This window comes from Phasianus colchicus, chromosome 1, assembly GCF_987193195.1.
Source record: "Phasianus colchicus chromosome 1, bPhaCol1.hap1.1, whole genome shotgun sequence".
NCBI classification, from domain to species: Eukaryota; Metazoa; Chordata; class Aves; order Galliformes; family Phasianidae; genus Phasianus; species Phasianus colchicus.
In genome coordinates, this window is record NC_143436.1 from 175667723 (window position 1) to 175683333 (window position 15611).

Sequence of the window (15611 nt, forward strand, 5' to 3'; positions counted from 1 at the left end):
CTACACTTTGGCCACAGCAACCCCAAGCAACGCTACAGGCTTGGGGTGGAATGGCTTGAAGACTGTGTAGAGGAAATGGACCTGGGGGTGTTGGTTGACGCTCGGCTAAACATGAGCCAGCAGTGTGCCCGGGTGGCCAAGAAGGCCAATGGCATTCTGGCTTGTATCAGAAGCAGTGTGACCAGCAGGAGTAGGGAAGTAATTTTTCCCCTGTACTCAGCTCTGGTGAGGCCGCACCTTGAGTATTGTGTCCAGTTCTGGGCCCCTCACTGCAAGAAAGACATTGAGGCCCTGGAGCGTGTTCAAAGAAGGGCAACAAAGCTGGTGAGGGGTCTGGAGCACAGGCCTTATGAGGAGCGGCTGAGGGAGCTGGGATTGTTCAGTCTGGAGAAGAGGAGGCTCAGGGGAGACCTTATTGCTCTCTATAACTACCTGAAGGGAGGTTGTAGCGAGCTGGGGGTTGGCCTCTTCTCTCGTGTAACTGGTGATAGGACTAGAGGGAATGGTTTCAAGCTTCGCCAGGGAAGATTCAGGCTGGATATTAGGAAATACTACTTCTCTGAAAGGGTGGTCAGGCACTGGAATGGGCTGCCCAGGGAGGTGGTGGAGTCACCGACCCTGGAGGTGTTCAAAGAACGTTTGGATGTTGTGTTGAGGGATATGGTTTAATGAGAACCATTGGTGACAGGTGGATGGTTGGACTGGATGATCTTATAGGTCTTTTCCAACCTTAGTGATTCTGTGATTCTGTGATTCTGTGATACTTCAAGTAGTTTCTGCTTCAGCTGATGATTTCCAGCCTGGGTTACCAGCTTTAGGATGTGATGAGTGAAATGTGCTCCGCTTGCTGACAGTGCTTAGGATTTAGTCAGAACTGATTGCTTTGTGTCCAGATATGTCTATTTAGTGATCGTTTGTTCAGAAATGTTACACAAAGCAGATTGCTCATTGTCAAGGAAAGTGGGGTTTTTCCATCCTGTTTTAGTAAGTGTTCCTAAAAGCCTCGTACAGAAATGTCTTCATGTCAATAGCAAATTATGAAGGAGTGCTGCACAGCAGATTGCACTGAACTTTAACTAGTACACGTTTGACTACAGTTCATGTGTCTTCAAACAGCTTTTCAAAACAGCGTATTTGTTGTCTAGCCTGGATTCATTTTGAACAGGCTGTCTTCATGGTTAAGCTGTTATCATCCAAGTAATAAAACTTATCTTAGAAATGTTATCAGACTTGAGAACATCTGTCCTGTTGTATTTCCAGTTGGCAGTGTTGGCAGCTGCATCAATATAGAATTTTCTCAGAGGGAGCTTAAGTGGAAATTGATTATTTGAGCCTTTGTGAATAAGAAGAGTGATAATTCTCTATAGTTTTATGTTCTGGTTAGTATTTTGAGATGTATGGTGAGATGTTTGTGGCACCTAAATGATGTTGAGAGTGGCTGTTTCACTTGTTGAGGAAGTAGATACTTGATACTGGGCAGAAATGCTCTCAGCGTGTGCATGTGCATGTAAATGTATCAATCAGTGCATTCAGGGTGAATTTCCTTAGTGTTGTTCAACACATTCCATGAAGAAATAGCCAGAAGAGAAGAAGGAAAAGAGCTTTTTCTGTCAGAAGACAGGCACAGCTTTCATCAAGCAGGTAGGAAAGCGATCAGTATGATCACTACACCCAAAATGGTGGAGTGAATGGACATCATATGAAAGCTGAATTGCCATGACTAGCACCTAAGGTAGGTGGAGTTTTTGATGTGTTTCAGTTGGTTGTTGTTTATTTCTTTACGTGATTTACTTCAAAGTGAAGTAGTAAACCTGCATGCGTATTTGATTAAATGAACAGCTTTTAAAGACATGCTGTGATCAAACCTGTTGTGTGCTGTTTTCTGTGCTCTCTTTGGATGAGTGTCTCCTGCGTCTGGACCAGAAATGTGATGGCTGGTTATATAGTGCATGGAACCATATAAGCAGCAGTTACTTTAGATTGAGCCCAGTTAGTAGGATTATTATTGGTTTGAGATGGGGAGGATTAATTCACAGCATTGCAATGTGTAAGCATTTCTTAGGAATTGTATATGGTGAATCTCTATCCCAACTTTCTGCTGCTGAAAGGAGTTACCTTGCTCTCATCGCTTCCTTTCTCTCAGCTACACACAGATTTTTCTTCTTGATTTGTGTCTTGAATTGGCTCAACAACAAAAAAATAAGTATATGGTTTTGCTTGCTTTTCCATGCTGGTTTAAGCAGCTGAACCCACCTGTGAAGGATTGCTGGAGAACCAGCAAGAGATGGGTACTGGAACTGCTAAGTTGGATGCTCAGCATCTGATGGAATTTCACTTTTCAGGAAGCCCTGTGTTGCTGAGCAGTTTGTTTTTTTTTCCAGGGTATCAGGCTCAAATGTATTTTGCATACGGTTTTTCTCTGTTGCTTCATCACCTAATAGCAGTATTCCTTTTGGTTTTGAGAAACTCATCTTCAGCAGGCATTTAAGAATGAAAGGCAAAATATGCAACAAGAGAGGCTGGTGCTGTGGTTTTTGTTGTTATCCTGAGGATATAGCCATCATTTCTGCTTGCTGCTGCTGTCACATTGGGTCATGAGGAAGAATGTTCATTCAGTCATGTACATGGACTTACCAGGAAGGGAAGGCAAACCATATCCTGGCAATTACCTCTATATATAAGCAGCTCTAGTAGAGATCTCATTGAAAGTTCACTCCTTATGGAGACTTTGGGAAATTAATGGTAATTTTCTCAAAGAGTGTGTAGCTCATTGCTAAATGTCATACAGAATCACTTTTTTAATTTATCAGTTCCTCTGTATTTCCATTACAGTAATTATTACAGACATGTTTTGACATCAAGGAGGCATCAATTTAAATCTGTGGTAGAGCTGAAGTTAAAATAAACTTTCATTAAAATATCTGTTATTTTTTTTCCTCTTTTTGTCACTTTCCAGTTATATATATATTGCTACCTTCCATAGGTGGTTTTCTTTGCGTGTTCTGCCTCAGCTCTGATGAAAAAGGCTGTTTCTCCAGTGAGGGCTCTGAGCGCTGCCTCTCAGGCTGGAGGTGCTGTTTTGAGCATTGGGTTAAACCTTGAGGTCACGTGTAACAGAGTTATGGGAAAAAGCTTTTGATATTGCCTAAGTGGCAGGATGAGAAATTTCAAAGTATCATTATAGATAGCGAATTCCTCTTCCAGCAAAAATACTACATTGTTAAGGTCCTTATTACTAAACACTTGTGTCTCTTTCAAATGCATAATACGTGGCAAAATGTAAATAACAACTGAACCTGCAACGTTTTTCTTCCTACTTGAGTGTGTTTTGTGTGCTTTAAAACAACTTGCTAGCAAATGCCCCTGTCAAGGAGGAAGTCTATCTCCATGCTGGTTCTCAAACTTTCTCTGTGTGCCACGTGGTTTTATGAGTGGGAAAAACTCTTCCAAAAACCACATAGGTGGGTTAAAAGAGGAGGAAGTGGGTTAAAATTTAAGACAGTTAGTAGACAGTTCACTTTGTTACATGAAAAAAAACCAACCATAACATGATATTGGATGTACCCCACACAGGGAAATCTCAGCTGTGGCACCACAGTGCATTCCAGTGTTTGTCAGAGGTAGTGTTTTGTTAGGACTAGCTGGCTGAGAAGAGTAAAGAATAATGAAATTAATGACTCTGCCTTCAGTAGTCCATCACATCCCCTTTTCTTTTAGTCCTTTCCGGAGGAAATCCAAACCCTTAAAAACTAATTACACTGAACTGATCTAAAGTCTCTTCCAAAGTAGAGAAATGGTGTGATTGTATTTAATGTGAACTGTTGGTTCTCACTATGAAATGATATTTCCAGGCACACAAAATCATCCACCTGGACCAACATTTGCTACCATCACTATTATGACATGCACCAGTTCCAGAGCAGTAACAGCTGCTGGTTTCTCTGACTTATCCAGTGTTCTTTCTTTGTTATTTGGTGGGTGTGTTTCTGCTGTTCTTGCATTCTAAAATGAATCCTTTCCAGTATGTTTTTGCTTCTTGAATCTGAATTAATGGTGAGGAGAGGAAATAAATGTGTTGGCCTCAGCCTTTGCTTTGCTGAGTTCTTCAGTATCTCTTAGCCTGCCATCCCACCCCAAGAAAGTTTCTGTCAGGATTATCCTGAAAGGATGGTCAGGTAAAGAAGGAGTTGGGCAGCAGAGATGTGCTTGAGTCTGAGGTTCCCACCCGTGGGCAGCAGCACAAACCCATCTAGGGAGGAGGATGGTGAGCATGCACAGCTACTGCAATGATGAGGCTGGAGGAATCTGTTCCTTTGCTGCTGGATTTCAGCCTTCCTGTGCTAGGTGCTGACGCTGCCAATCTGCTGGTCATTTCTGCAGAGCTGTCAATGACAGCACAAAGATAAAATACCAGATTCTCCATGGAACTGATGCTCACATCTGTTTTATTTCTGTGCTCCATTCAAAGCAAGCACAAACAGAATGCTCTTTTGTACCCTGTTTGCGAGGGGCATTACTATTTTGAAAACCTCAGAGAACTTCCTCTTCTAAAATCACTTCCTAAAGCTCCTTTTCAAAAGGAGGAATGTTAGTGTCAGGATTTAAGGTGTGTTCTGTGATAAGAATACAGTTCAGACAAATCTGGGTTACACCTAACAAACAAACAAAACCCTCTTTAATTACTGTTGTAGACATTTTGCTTTTCTGCAATTTCATTCAATAGCCAAAGGAAATCTAATCAGTCCTGAAACTACGTTTCTTTTTTCCATGCAGTCTGTGTCTCTTTGGGGTGAGAGGAAGTATGTTTCAGTGTAGGGGGTGTAGTGTGAGCAGAATGCCAGTGGATTTCATCTTGGCTAATATGTACCTGCAGTACAGGTACAGTACAGGTACCTGCACTTAAAGCACAGTGCCCTGTATTGAAAATGTACCCATTTGTGCAAGAGGAAGTCAGATTTAATTACTGAGAGGAGCACCACGTAGACTTAAATACCACCATTAGAAGGACATCTGATTTCCTAGGAGGATGCTTCCAGATGTGGGTACCACTTCAGGGCAATTAGATGCGTGTGCTTTCCCACAAGGTCTTCTCTGTGATCCATGGCACTCGTTGCAGCCATATGAAGGCACTGGGGCTTTTGGATCCTGTTCTGGTTTAGTAATGCTGTGGCTGCACTGTAGCCCAGAAAGTTTCTCTTACTCATGTTCATTTCAGAGTTAACTAGCACCACAATTTCGGAGAAGTCATTGCTAGGGCTGCTATCTATTGAATTTGTTGAGAAATGCAGGCAAAATTCACTTTAAATCACTGCCTACACTGAGTCAACTTGTCTGAGGTGTATTATTTCGTTGCAAATAGAATGTGAAATTTTTTTCTCCAAACGTGTACCCACTCACAATACATTGAGCAGCATCAGAGTATTGCTGTAGCCCCCATGCCTTTGCATTATTCAGGCTTTTGGTTAGCATCTGTTATTAATGCATTTAATATCTATGCATTTAATATCTATTAGTATCTATTATTAAAAAGACTTTAGAAAGACATCCAGAAACAGGATTGCAGTAATTTTTGATACTTATAGTAAAATTAAGTTAATGAGACTGCAACTGTATTTATTTATATGTCAGATGTTCAAGATTGTTCTGAATTGTAAGGTCTACACTTGTGTTTAATCAATAGAAGTTCTTATCTGAGGTTGTCTCTTTTAAAAAGCAGATGGTCTGTGTTTGACCATCATCAATGGTAAACACTCTTCAAATGAAACACCACAAGTATGTTCATTTATATAATGAATAATTTATAATGTATTTGCATATATATTGGTTTTTAAACTCTTTTTATTGTTATTTTTCACACAGGGAGAGAATTGTAAAGAAAAACCACGGGCATCCCTTGGCAAAAGTAAAGCAGAGGAAAAAGCGAAAAAGAAACAAAAAAATGAAGATGACAGAAATCACAAAGCAGAATTTAGGTGGAGCGGCTCATCTCATTCCAGACAACCAGGAAACATCCGAAAGTGAGGGGGATGACTCAGAAGAGGAAAACAGAAAGTCCCTGTGTGCATCTGGGGAAGGTCCTGAGGATCCAATGGGAGGTTGTGAGGAGCGGCCGAATGGTGATAAGGAAAGTGGGACAGAAGCTGTGAGCTCTCCTGTCACAGAGATCTCAGCTGTATCCAATGGGGTGCTGATGCATGAAGTGCCTGTAGAGAGTGACAGCTCACCTCTAACAGATAAGAAACCCCTTTGTACTGGAAGCACAACCAAAAACATGTTTGATGATGAGGAAGTGAATCAAAGGCATAGAGAGAATCTTTGCAAGAGCAGTACCCTGAACGTAAAGAATGATGCAAGCTGTATCCAAGAAGTGGAATGCAACTGTGAAGGTAACAGTCTGCTGTCCAGCACAGAAAGCAAACTTAAAAGTACATGTGGACCTGACATGGAAGCTGAACAGTTACTTCTAAATGGTGAAGGAAAAGAAATCTCTCTCTGTCACAATTCCAAAGTGCCTGATAGTAACACAGACAATAAAAGTGCAATGAAACCAGAAGAGAACTGCTCTAATGCCTGGGCTTTTTTTTCAATTAATTTATCTACTGAGGAATTACAGCAGGGCTTTGATGCACAACTTTCTCCTTCTTGGTCTGAGGATAAGTTTGTAGGTGAACAAAGACAGAAAAAAGTGAGGAAGCCCAAACAGATGTGCACCAACAGTTCAACAGAGCTGAACTGCCCCCAGCCCAGTGAGGGATTGGTAAAGGAAAACCACCAGGAATTGGTGACTGAGGAGGCAGGTAATATACAGAGCAATGGTGTGTTGGCATCTTCGCCTGGTGAAGTGCACGTGGGTTCGCTTGTGGAACCCAGGAGCACCTCCACTCACTATTCAATGCCAGTAAATGCTTCAGGAAATGATGCTGCACCAGTTGCACCAAAGAGAAAAAGGTACAGAAGAATAGTCAACTTGGCACCCAAGTTTAATCTACCCAGAGAAATTGCTGGTGGTATGGAGGGAGGGGAGGAAGTCCCACTGAAAGGTGATGGTCCCTCAGAAAGTGTATTAGAAGTGGAGCAAAAGGGCTTTCTGCACCAGGACCGTGGATTGGGATGTGAACAGAACCTGGCGTTTCAGGAGTATGCTGCACCATACAGTGGCCCTGAGGCACCCTATTCCTTGCCCACCCCTGATGTGGATTCCCCTTTACAAGCTATTTCATATTTTCATTTGGGAAGGTCTTCTCCAGTGCCAAAGTATTCTTGTAGTGTTTGTGTGATTTCCAAAGCAAAGGAGGAGCGAGCTCAAACTCCGAGGCAGCATCAGGCAGTTGGTAACAAAGAAGGTGAAGGTGAACAAACCTCCTCAGATGTCATAAGCAGCCAACCAGATATTTTGTCTTCTGTCCAAGATGTTTCTGAATATGCAGAAGATCCGAGCATCTTGGAAAAGTGTGTTGCAAATGTGCACAAAGCAGATGGCCCTGATCCATCAGCAGCATCTCCACCTGAATTTAAACAAGACATGAATATGAAAACCAGCTTTCTGGGACTTCCCTTATCCATAGGATTTGCTTTTCAACTTGTGCAGCTCTTTGGTTCTCCAGGTCTTCCGCTGGGTAATGCTCTTCTTACTGCTGCTGTGTAAATGTGTGTGTCTGTGATTAAGTGTTCATTTTGACTGCAGGTAACAGTGAATGAAATAGTAACCCCATTGAAAGGAATCGCTGCTGCTTTGGTGAATTTCTTTCTTTCTTTCTTTCTTTTTTTTAAACTAAAAGCATCTTTATCTCCAAGGGGAGATGAAGACCATTGGGTTTGGCCTCACCCTCACGTTCTCTGTAGTGATGGTAACTTAGCAACTCAAATCCAAAGCACAAAGCTCTTGATGTGAATACATCATTCTCAGAAAGGCTTTAATTTGTTGATTACAAATCTAAATGGAAAAGAGGGTACAAAATATGTGCTCTTATATAAAACCTGCATGTTTGATTTTTTTTTATCTGGTTGATGATAGTAGCATTTTCTCATAAACAAAGAAAAAGGAATAAACCCTAATGTGGGTTTATTCATAAACCCTAATGTGGGTTAGATACAATTGAAAAATTTTTCCAGAATCTAATTTAAGTTCTACTTTGATATCAAACTTACAGGATGCATTTTCAGATATACACTATTTTCTTTTTAATCACACACGACTGAGTGTCACAGTGGCATGTTTGCCTTCTGGAGCTCTAGTTTGTCCTATATTTGTACTTTCAGTTTAGCACATTAACTTACTTAGAAGCACCATCAGTGCTCGGGGAAGCTGTGTGTGGCAACTGTGATTTCTAAACCACTGCCAGCTGGCACAGAGCTGCAGTCAGCAACAACAGGCGTGTTTGGGAATTGCTACAACACTGTGATGGAAAGAGCCACCCATGTCCCCTGTGTGTAAAGGTCTGCAACTTCCTTGGCCTAAGCTTAGCCTGTGAAAAAAACAGTAAGTTTGATTTGGCAAACAAATAGATTTCAAAACATAGATGAGTTATTGAGTCTGTATACCTGTTTGTTTCAGTGGAATTGAATTTAACCATGTATCCTCATGTAAAAATGTAAAGACAGCTGAAAAGCAGCTTATGTTCTGTCTCTGTGCCAAAACAGGCATGCTGATTCTTTGTTTTATCATACAAGCTGATGGTAATGTTACCTGCCAGAGCACTGATGGCAGCCCCCTGGCAGCACTGCTGGCCTTGATCTGTGCCCAAAGAACCTGCAGTGCTGCCTGACCTCAGTTTGGCACCAAAATCTTGTGCAGGGTTAAGCACAGCCAGGAACAACTGGGATTATGCTCAACTACTACAGTATCTAAGCTTGGCAAGCGCTAATGTCTGTGGTCTTGATTGCCAGCATCTAGGAGGGACTGAAGGTTGGCCATGACTTGAAAGAAGTGATCCGCCAGGGGATGGCAAACATAACAGGCATCCCAAAGCACTCAATTGTTGGGTGCAGCAAATGTCATTCTTCTGTGAGTGAGTTTCCGGATGTTTAGATTGTTTAGGTTGGAGAAGAGAAGGCTTCGGGTAGATCTCATTGTGGCCATCCAGTACTTGAAGGGAGCATATAAACAGGAAGGGAAATGGATGTTTACAAGGGTGGATTGTGATAAGACAAGGGGGAATGGTTTTAAACTGAGATGGGAGGTTCTGGGCTGCCTGGTCTGGTGGTTGGTGACCCTGCACATAGCAGGGGGGTTGGAACTCGATGATCATTGTGGTCCTTTTCAACTCAGGCCATTATGATTCTATGATATGATATTCTAGATGAGTTTCCTTTGTAAACAACTTTTAAGAAATATAAAGCTCCCCCCAGCTTGTGATTGCTGAGCGTTTATTTTGTCCTCAAAAAATGTGAATGCTCCATGCAGAATGCTGGCCATGTTCTGATTCAAACACAATTTTCTCACAACTTCAGAAATTCTTGTGCTTTTTTTGTGGTCGGCTGTGTATTGATAGACTATTGTTTATTGGCATACACATAGAATTACAGAATGCTGCAGGCAGGGTTGCCAACCACTCCATCAGGCAGTAGATTCTGTGAGTGATAACTGCAGACAATTTTTGTTTAATAATTTTGGAGGGAAAATTTTTGGTAAGTAATTGTCCTTGGATATTTATAAATGAAAGATTAAGTTGACTTTCTTGCTAGGCTGTTTCTCTTACCAGCACAAATGTATTTTAGACTGCTTTCAAATGTATTTTAGACTGCTTTTCTATCAAGAATCTCTTTTCAGTTCCTTAAGGAGTAAGGAGTTGTTGCAGTTAAAACATATTAGAAAGTAATTTATTGAATAATATTGCAGTGCTTCCTATAATTAAGCGTTTTAAAATGTGGAGTCTGTTACAGAACTGCATTTTGTTGAATTTATGGGCTGAGAGCTTTCTGTTCTTGTTTGTACTGTGGTTCAGGGAAGTATGGAATAAACGAAAGTCTTTGCCTAAAAAAAGAAAACAAAACCAAATCTCTTTCCCTCCCCTCCGTGCAGTGGCCTTCTGTAAATGTCACTTTTGGCTTTGCTGCTGGCTCATGTAGGAATTAGCAAAAATTATACTGCAGTGATATACTTTAGCCCTGACGAGATGCGAACACTCAACTGCAAAAATATTTTCTTCTGCAGAATCCTTGTTGCCAGATGATTATATAGTTCCTCTTGACTGGAAAGTTTCAAAGATGATCTATTTACTGTGGAAGACCTCTGTGGAGGTACGAATTTTAGGGGATTTCAGAAGGCTTTTCAATATTCCAGGTGTTAAGAGAATTCATTCAGTTCATGAAGCAAGGTTCTACTCTTTGCTAGTAAACTCCCCTTTTTTAATATCCACAATGAGGAGATGGGTGCTTTATGTACACTTCTGGGTATTTCCAAAAACAGTTCATGCCATGGGAGGATCCAGATTTTGGAAGTTCAGCTTCAGAAGTACATACAAAGTAGCCGTGGGAGGTTAACAAAACTTAAAAAATTTCCTTGATCCTTCTGACCTGGTCTGTGTTCACTAAATACAACATACTGTATCTAATGTCTTCCTCCTCATGGTTTTTTCCCATCATCTGAGCAAGTGCCACCCTCTGCAAACAGCAGCAACTTTGTGGCTACTCCTGCCGCGACCAAAGAGGTCATGGAGTGACTGATGGCAGCTTAACTTTCCTTGTCTAATTAGAAATTGTGACTTACAAATTACTCTTGTGCTACTTCCCACTGCTGCTTTGTAAAGGTTTGATTTTACTTGAGGAGCAGTGGAAATGAGGAAAATCCTGTAGATACAATGACATAATAATCTAAAATAGAACACAGACTTTGTTCTCTCCCAGAATAGCAAAATCTCTTGTCACATACTCTCTCTTTTTCTTTGGACTGTTGTTATGTATTTCAGGAGAAGCAGAAAGCAAATGGGTTGCAGAGTGGAAGTGCCTTGGCTGGTGAGTGTATTTTGTGATCAAAACTGGTATAAAATATTTGTAGAGAACATAGTTAATACTGAAGTGAAGTATGCCAAAGATTTTCAGCACAAAAGAGTGGTAGCACTTCTCTTTGTGCAAAAGCAGTAGGATGTCATGGAGTGGTTTGGGTTGGAAGGGACCTTTAAGATCATCTAGTTCCAACCCTCCTGGCATACGTGTGCCTCATTGGTTGGGTAGGCAGTATGGCAGAGCTGCTGCCACTTCTCCTGATTAACATGCTGAGATTCTTTGCATTTTAGTTTCCTGTATAACATTAATCAAATACTGAATTCATGTTTATCTGATTCCAGGTCAGAAGGAAGTGTAAGATGAAAAAGCCTTTCTTTAGGTTTTGTTCCTCTGCAAAGCTGAGCACCTTCAGCTTAACAGTCAGCCTGACAATAAGTTGGGCTCTCAAGCAGCAGGAGACATCGAGGTCCCACAGGGTGCTCAGGACTTCTACATTAATTCTATACACATTAATTCCTGCAGTGTGCAGCTACAGAATCCAGTTATTGATTGTTTTGTTCCATTATTTCTGTATTAGTTTAGTGTAATTTAGAATAAATTGTGCAACAAGATTAAAATACAATAGTTGTTTGCTGGAAGCTGTTAGGGTTTGTTGCCTGAAATAGGAGAGTTTATGAGGCAGCAGAAAGAGACAGAAAAGGAAGGTCCTTAGAGAGCTGAGAGGAAGTAGAAAACAAGGATTTATATATAAGTGTATATATAAACTGATTTTTACATATATATATGTTGTCTTTGACAGATGTGTATCCATATTATTTAAACCCGAAATAATTAGCTTATTTGTGAGGCCATTTAGGAAGCAAAATCATGAGCATTCTGATGAAACAAAAGCTCTAGAAACATTCTTTTCTGACATGTTACAAATTATGTAAGATAACTTCAAGTATTTTTAGTTGCAGTTTATAATTTATTTTTTTAGCTGATATAATTACCCATGAAGATATAAATGAAAGTCACCATGAGAATGAAGACTCTTCTGAAAAGCTTCCAGAAATGTCTCCTGGGGTGATGGAAGAGAACACCACGACTTGTGCCAGCAGTGGCTGTCTGGGTGCTGTCCTCCATCAGCAGTGAAAGAACACCTTACTTAAAACAAAAAAACTGCATGAAGGAAAAGGTAATCAGTCACACCTGTAAACGTGTTTTATTTCTTGTATTAGACTTGTCCAAACAACTGAAGAACACGGGTTGTTATGATTGTTAAGATGCATTAAGCATCACTCAATTTACTTCTTTTTGTTTTCTTCAGATAAGGATTGAGGTTGGATTTTTGTTTGTTTGTTTCTCTTTTTTCTTTTTGTGAGGTGGAGGATTGTTGGCTTTTGTTGGTCTTATTTTGTCTTTAAGTCTACGTGGGAAAGAGCGGGCAGCACTTTGCTATTAAAGTTCCCTCTTTTTCCCCTCTCAAAATCTAAATTCTACCTGGTGAAGTGAAAGCAATGGTGTAGGTAGGATGCTTAGCAGCTGCACTTTGTTGCCAGCTTAATTACTGAGGTGAGCTGGTGTGATTCATGTCACCTCCGTGCTATATTCCTGATTTGTTGAGCAGTTGAGAGTAAACATTTGAGAGTACCCACGTGGCCAACAAGACCAATGACATCCTGGCTTGTATCAGCAATAGTAAAGCCAGTGGCACCAGGGAGGGGGGTCATCCCTCTGCACTCAGACTTGGTGGGGCCACATCTCAAGTGCTGCGTTCAGTTTATCACTCGCTACAACTGCCTGAAAGGAGGTTGTGGTGAGGTGGAGGTCAGCCTCTTCTCCCAGGTAACAGTGGTAGAATGAGAGGGAGTGGCCTCGAGTTGTGCCAGAGACTGTTCAGGTTGGATACTGGGAAGAATTTCTTCTCAAAGGAGCGGTGAGGCAGTGGCACAGCTGCCCTGGGAGGTGGTGCGGTCACCGTCCCTGGAGGCGTTCAGGAGCCGTGTGGCACTGAGGGACGTGGTCAGTGGGCATGCTTGGGGTGGGCTGGCAGTTGGACTTGGTGTTCTTAGAGCTCTTTTCCAACCTTAATGATTCTATGGTTCTAAGCATTATTGGCCAAGTGCTATTTAATTATTAGTCAGATGACCATGATTCTGTATTGTTTCGTGAAGCTGGTTTTGTTGAAATGAGAGTGGACAATGTTTGTGTTTCTCTGAGAAAACTACTTTAGAGTTAATCTAAAGTAGTTTTGAGAGCTCCTTAGAGCAGCGTGGGCAGCACATCAGTATTTGTTGTGGAGATTAGGCAAGAGATCCTGATTAAAAATAATAATAAAATGCTGAAATCAGTGAAAACAGGGTATTATTTTAGTGCCTAAAAGCTCTTAGACCAGGAACTCCCATTGCCAGATGCCAATAGTAGAGCAAGCTGACAAAAGCTGATAGCAGTTTAAGGATTTATCTGCATTTATTATTACAAAATAAAGGCATGTTTTTGCTTGAGGCACAGCAGTAACTCCCTACAGGAACATATCTTCTAGGACAGCCTCACAGGATGGTTGTTTGGGTGAGACAAATCTCCTGATGACCTGTTATCAGTCCTCCTTTCCTGGCCGTGCTATTGCTGGCGTCTCCCCTTGCTGGATGCAGTGTTTCTGCAGTTAGACTGAAGCCATTCAGCTGGGTGAGCTCACCTCAACACACATGCTGAAGGGATCTGCCTGAACCCTCATCAGGCTGAAATGAATTGTCATCCATGCTTTGCATACAGTGCAGACTTGCTTTGGTGTGCAGAACTCTGCACATGAGCTTATGCTCCGACTTCTCTGGGGTGGCTCTGCCCAAGAGATGAGGCAGCAAAGAATCACCTGAGTGTGAGATGACTGGCAGCCAGGTCAAATCAGTGATGGTGAATGAGAAGTGACAGGAGGGGTGAAATCTTATCTCCAAAGGCCTTGATATTAAAACATCTTGTATTTGATGCAGGAGATTAAGGAGTCGCAGGTGTGATGGTGGCAAAAGCAAGGATGTCCTTGGAACTGAGCAGGAAAGAGAAGTCTGAACAAGTTTCCCAGATGTAGATAAAAGGAAAAAAGTATATTTATGCCTGAACATTGAGAATGGATTTGTGACACCGCTCCTCTTACTGTGAAAAAGTAGGAATCATAAAATTTTGACTACTATTACAACTTGGTTTTAATTCTCACTTCCTTAAATTAAACACTACTCAAGAGCTGACAAAAAAAGATGATCTCATCTCCAGTTCCTACTCACAAATTCCTTTTTCAGTGTTTCTTGTGTTTTAATTGGAAACAAATACTAAAGAGAATACCAGTTAAATACCAGAGAAAACCAGTTAAAGTATGTTGTTAAGTGAGTACCTGGTGCTTCATGTGTTGTCACAATAAATGAAGAGTTTCAAGAAGATCTGACAACTGGAAGAAACAAGGCTGCAAATCTGGTGCTTCACTGATTCCTCTCTCTTTAGGCTGGAATGACAAACGATCTGAAAATTACAAAGCAAATTAAACCAGTTCTCCAGTAATGCAACAGAAGATGCTATACCCTCCCACAGTCAAACTCTGAGTTGTTACTTTGCTACAGGATAATAAAGGGAAAACAATCTCTATCCTTTCACATTTAGCATGAAACAGCACTCAGAATTATGACCAGAAAACCTCACCTACCCTTTATAGAGCTTTCCAGGAAAACATGGCCTAAAACTTACTTAAGTAGAGAGCATAATTAAGTGGGAATAAGAGGAAATAAAAGATATGAATGTGGGGGTGGAGGGGGGATGATTAAATAGGAAATAAAAATTAAAAAAAAAAGTCCACTGTGTTACTCATCTCCTTATTTTTGAGTTTTTTTCAGCCTTGTGATTGCTAAGACCTTGCTAGCTCTAATTTTGACATCCAGATTTTTTTTCTTCCATTTTTCTTCCATTTTTGATTTTTTCCCCCCTGCATTTTCTATTTTCTGCTTTTCTCTCTGTTCCTTTTCAGTTATTACAAAAGGTGCCAACGGCTGAGTATGAAAGAGAAACAAGCTTTGTAGATCTCAAATAGGTGAATTCTTTAGTCCAAAGGTCAGATTTGCCACAATTGAAGTCTGCACTATTATGGTATTTCAACAGAATCTTTTCTTTCTTTTATTACAGAAACTTCACTTCGATTCCACCGTGAAAGGACAAACCAAGGATTTTAAATGTAAGGAGCAACCTGGAAGAAAGTAACCAGTATCGCTTTCTGGTGTGAATCTGTAGTCATTTTTTTTTTCCTCCCCCTGGTATCAGCTTCTTTATGCACATAATAAAAGTCACAATTGAGATACACATATATATATTATGTGTGTGCTTAAAGGTCACTTTCTGAAAGCTGGTTGCAATGTACAGGTATATCTTAATGCGCACAAAGGAGGCTTGAATTCTTGTATTTAATTCATTTGTATGAGGGCCCCAAATGTTGCCACATGTATCAGAGCATGAACAGCGCACCAATGGTCTCATCCTATTTCTTCCTGCCCTCACTGCTTATCCTGTTACTTAGCATTAATTTCCAATCTCTTCGTGTCAAGCAAAAGGCTTCCCCAATCTCTCTTTCCCATTCTTTCATCCCAAGGTGCACAGCCTCTGTTGTTTTCTCCTGAAATGGTGCTTCACGTTTCTGTCTAACTGAGGGAAGC

The 15611-nt window shown here is 41.0% G+C and overlaps 1 protein-coding gene across 4 annotated transcripts in view; it reads left to right on the top strand.

Annotated features, from left to right (window-relative positions):
* LOC116244279 (NEDD4-binding protein 2-like 2) overlaps positions 1–15260 on the top strand; it is a 47864-nt gene extending 32604 nt beyond the window's left edge. For 2 of the 4 annotated variants that reach the window (XM_090133386.1, XM_031615873.2), the window contains 5 exons: positions 5860–7616; positions 10154–10239; positions 10908–10953; positions 11924–12121; positions 15088–15260. In XM_090133386.1, coding sequence (XP_089989512.1) covers positions 5860–7616; positions 10154–10239; positions 10908–10953; positions 11924–12078 — 2044 coding nt within the window. In that variant the 3' untranslated portion in view covers positions 12079–12121; positions 15088–15260. Of the gene's footprint in view, positions 1–5859; positions 7617–10153; positions 10240–10907; positions 10954–11923; positions 12122–13913; positions 14084–15087 lie in introns of those variants that run through there. The other 2 variants (XR_016462963.1, XM_090133383.1) reach the window with 2 other exon arrangements.
* Positions 15261–15611: the final 351 nt, after the last annotated feature.